At 42.0% G+C, this 4,428-nt stretch overlaps 1 protein-coding gene across 1 annotated transcript; it reads left to right on the forward strand.

Moving 5' to 3' along the window:
- The first annotated feature begins 924 nt into the window (after positions 1–924).
- Positions 925–2,750, forward strand: EXO5 (exonuclease 5). Its single transcript, XM_081810003.1, has one exon. The coding sequence runs from the start codon at positions 1,265–1,267 to the stop codon at positions 2,378–2,380; it is 1,116 nt and encodes a 371-aa protein (XP_081666129.1). The 5' UTR covers positions 925–1,264; the 3' UTR covers positions 2,381–2,750.
- The last annotated feature ends 1,678 nt before the right edge of the window (positions 2,751–4,428 follow it).

The raw sequence follows: 4,428 nt of genomic DNA on the forward strand, positions 1-4,428 counted from the left end.
AACTGATTTCCACATGTTGCTGTGAACATCCTCTCTCATTACTTCATGCCAATAATTTGTGTGTGAGCAGATCTATTTGTATTTATTTATAGTTAGTCCTTGAATTTTGCCATACTGTGTTCCTGAGAGCTACATTTAAAAACAGTCATTATGGAGCTGATTTTTCTCAAGGAACAGTTTGTAATTTTATTTTCCTAGTCAAGGACTTTGTATCGAAGGAATTGTAGAAGTGGACATGGTTTTACCAACATTGCCCCAACATTTACAAAGATCTATACTCACTTAAAATAATGAAATAATGTCCCAAGTCAGGAGAATTTTTTTTTTAAGATTTTATTTATTTATTTATTTGAGAGAGAGAGAATGAGAGAGAGAGAGAGAGAGCATGAGGGGGGGAGGGTCAGAGGGAGAAGCAGACTCCTCGCTGAGCAAGGAGCCCAATGTGGGACTCGATCCCGGGACTCCAGGATCATGACCCGAGCCGAAGGCAGTCGCTTAACCAACTGAGCCACCCAGGTGCCCCCAAGTCAGGAGAATTTTGAAGCAGAAAAGGCAAACCTCAATCTCCTTTTATTTTATTATTATTTTTTAAAGATTTTATTTATTTATTTGACAGAGAGAGAGCGAGAGAGCGAACACAAGCAGGGAGAGTGGGAGAGGGAGCAACAGGCTTCCTGCTGAGCAGGGAGCCCGATGTGGGGCTCAATCCTAGGACCCTGGGATCATGACCTGAGCCGAAGGCAGATGCTTAACTGACTGAGCCACCCAGGCGCCCCTGACCTCAATCTCCTTTTAAATGAAGAGATTGAGGCCAAGGCAAATCTGTTACATTACTAATTGGTCATAAATAGATAGGCTTCTATTATTTAACACTACATCTGGAACTAATGATGTACTGTATGTTGGCTAATTGAATTTAAATTAAAAAAATAGGCTACTTTTTTTTTTTAAGATTTTATTTATTTATTTGAGACAGAGAGAATGTGAGAGACAGAGAGCACATGAGAGGGGGAAGGATCAGAGGGAGAAGCAGGCTCCCCGCCGAGCAGGGAGCCCGATGCGGGACTCGATCCCGGGACTCCAGGATCATGACCTGAGCTGAAGGCAGTCGCTTAACCAACTGAGCCACCCAGGCGCCCTAGGCTACTTTAAAGAATGTAAATAGTCATGATTCTTTTAACCTTATTAGAATTTGACAGTGCTTTGGAGAAATTTTTTATTTGGATAATACATTTCTTTAACAGGGTATGCAGGGCTTTGTGCCATGGCAGAGACTGGGGAAGAGGTGTCAGCAGAGGCCTCAGGGTTCTCAGACTTGAGTGACTCAGAGTTTCTAGAGTATCTGGACCTGGAAGATACTCAAGAGTCAAGTGCTTCACTTAGCAAGCCTGGCCCTTCTTCTGAACTCCCTGGGAAGGATGGCAAGCTCATCAGCTTACCAAAGTGGAAAAGACGATTGGATGTCTCATCACCTATTGAGCGATTCCACCTTAAATATTTGTATGTCACTGACCTGTGTACTCAGGATTGGTGTGAACAGCAAATGGTATATGAGAAGGAGCTTCCTGGTTTCTTGGCTCCTGAGAAGGCAGCTGTTTTGGACTCTGGTGCTAGCATCCACCTAGCTAGAGAACTAGAAGTTCATGATCTTGTGACTATCCCCATCAGTACTAAAGAAGATGCTTGGGCAGTTAAGTTTCTGAATATATTATCAATGATTCCTATCTTGCAGTCAGAAGGACGCATCAGAGAGTTTCCAGTGTTTGGAGAAGTGGAGGGTGTGCTGCTCGTTGGAGTAATTGATGAGCTGCACTATACAGCCAAGGGGGAACTGGAACTGGCTGAACTTAAGACACGCAGGCGCCCTATGCTCCCTCTGGAAGCCCAGAAAAAAAAAGACTGTTTTCAAGTCAACCTGTACAAATACATCTTTGATGCCATGGTTCAAGGGAAAGTGACCAGTGCCAGCCTAATCCACCACACAAAATTATGTCCAGACAAGCCGCTAGGACCTTCAGTGCTGAGGCATGCCCGGCAGGGAGGCTTCTCTGTGAAGTCCTTGGGTGACCTCATGGAGCTAGTCTTCTTGTCTCTAACACTGTCTGACCTCCCAGTTATTGATATCCTGAAGATTGAGTACATCCACCAAGAGACTGCCACTGTGCTGGGTACAGAGATTGTGGCCTTCGAAGAGAGTGAGGTGAAAGGCAAAGTGCAGCACTATATGGCCTACTGGATGGGCCACCGAGAGCCTCAAGGGATTGATGTGGAGGAGGCTTGGAAGTGCCGGACATGCAACTATGCAGATATCTGTGAGTGGAGGAAGGGTGGTGGGATGCCCAGCTCCATTCTAGAGCCCCAAGCCAAAAAAATGAAATGAATAGAAGTGTATGCCTTCTTCAGGAACTTCAGCTTACATCAGCAGAATAAAAGAGGACCAGTCGTTGAGCTTGGCTTTCATGGAGAGTGTTCTTATTTTGGTTCTTTTCATATTTCCTCAAATTCTAACCAGTTAAATTATGACCAAGGTTCAAGGGTGAGTGGGAGGAATCTGGGATTATATGGTCTCTGGAACTTTGCTGTGAATTGCCAAGAAGACAGTTGCTCATCATGGCTTGAGCAAAAGGTATCCTTCAGCAATCATTGCTTTCCTAAGAAGATTCTGAAGTTTCTATTAAGTCTCTTCCCTATTTTTTATTAGTCAAGGCTTTCTACATTTTATATAATAAAATAAAATGAAATGCTGTCCAGGTCAGTTGAACTGATTTTTTTTTCCCCCCATAATCTCAATCCTTCAAAGATGACCACTATAAATAGTTGTATGGTATTCCAAGCCTTTAAGTACATAAACATATTTCTGAAGCAGAATTAGTGGAATGAGCACACCAAGAATTTAAAATAAGCATAATAAATATGCTCAAAGAAATAAGGGAAAATGAAGCAGGAGTAGGAGATCATAAAAAATGAAAACATTAGATATAAAAAATATAATACATGAAGTAACATGTAACATTCACACCTTACAATACCACTCCTAGGGGTAGGCCAAGGGAAGCTCTTACACATATGAAGAAGAGTATACTTTGTAGTACTTTCACAATAGCAAAACCTAAACCTAGAAAGTATCCAGGTGCCCATCATCAGGAGAGTGTGGGTAATGTATAGCAGCCAAAATAAATGAGCCACAATGACGTGCAACATGGGTGAATCTTAGCACAATATTAAATGAAAGGATAAGTCCCCAAAGGTTACATATGGTACAGTGCTCTTTTTCTAAAGGGAGAACCAACAAAATTAAAAACTTTTTTTTAAAGATTTTATTTATTTGAGAGAGAGCACAAGAGGGGGTAGAGTCAGAGGGAGAAGCAGACTCCCCGCTGAGCAGGGAGCCCGATGTGGGGCTCGATCCCAGGACGCTGGGATCATGACCTGAGCCGAAGGCAGTCACTTAACTGACTGAGCCACCCAGGCGCCCAAAATTAAAAACATTTTAAGGAAAACGTGAAGATAGTGGAGAGGAATCTCAGTGCATTTTAGGAGGCGGTGGAGCCCTTAACTGTAAACATCACCAAAGAGGCCAGAGGAAAGAATGATACGGATATCACCTGGAAGGGAAAGGCTTGTTTATGCAGACACTACTGGAGAATTTGCATAAGTAGATGGAGGGGAGAGAAGAGTTGGCAGGTGTGGGGTTTCCATATGAACTAGAAGGCCAAGAACCAGCAGAACATGGTGAATATTGTTAATGTGACTCCATGTTCTACATGAACTGGTAAAACCTGGACATTTTTGGAGTTATGGTAAATTACCTCTGGAGGTGTTCTGAGCTACACATAAACTTTTCTTATGGACGATGGGAATCTTGTGATAATAACTTTCTCATTTACTGAATGAGTGTTATGTGCCAGGCATTGTGCTAAGAACTTTTATGATTAAATCTGTATATCCATTATTATCCCTGATGAGGGAATTGAGGCTTAGAAGCCTTCTATAACTTGCCTGAGATCCTACAGTTTGAAAGTGTGAGACTCCAGCCTAGGTATGTCTGACTGCAGTGCTTATGCTCTTCACCATTATGCTCTAAGATATTTCTTGCTGTTGTTAAGCCTCCTACACTGTATCTTATTCTAGGCCCTAGGAAGTTTCGAATCAAACTGGGGGCATAGTAAGTAAACTGGACTTTATAGGATAAACAGTATTAACAGTCTTCAAGAAAACAACTTGCTCAGAGTTCTGTTGGCATCATCTTAGTTATACTAGAAGCTTTATTTTTTTTAAATTTTATTTTATTATGTTATGTTAGTCACCACACATTACATTATTAGTTTTTGATGGAATGTTCCATGATTCATTGTTTGCATATAACACCCAGTGCTCCATGCAATACGTGCCCTCCATAATACCCATCACCCCCCCCAAAAACCCTCA

This window comes from Leptonychotes weddellii, unplaced genomic scaffold, assembly GCF_054177405.1.
Source record: "Leptonychotes weddellii isolate Sample4059 unplaced genomic scaffold, ASM5417740v2 HiC_scaffold_16634, whole genome shotgun sequence".
Classification (NCBI taxonomy): Eukaryota; Metazoa; Chordata; class Mammalia; order Carnivora; family Phocidae; genus Leptonychotes; species Leptonychotes weddellii.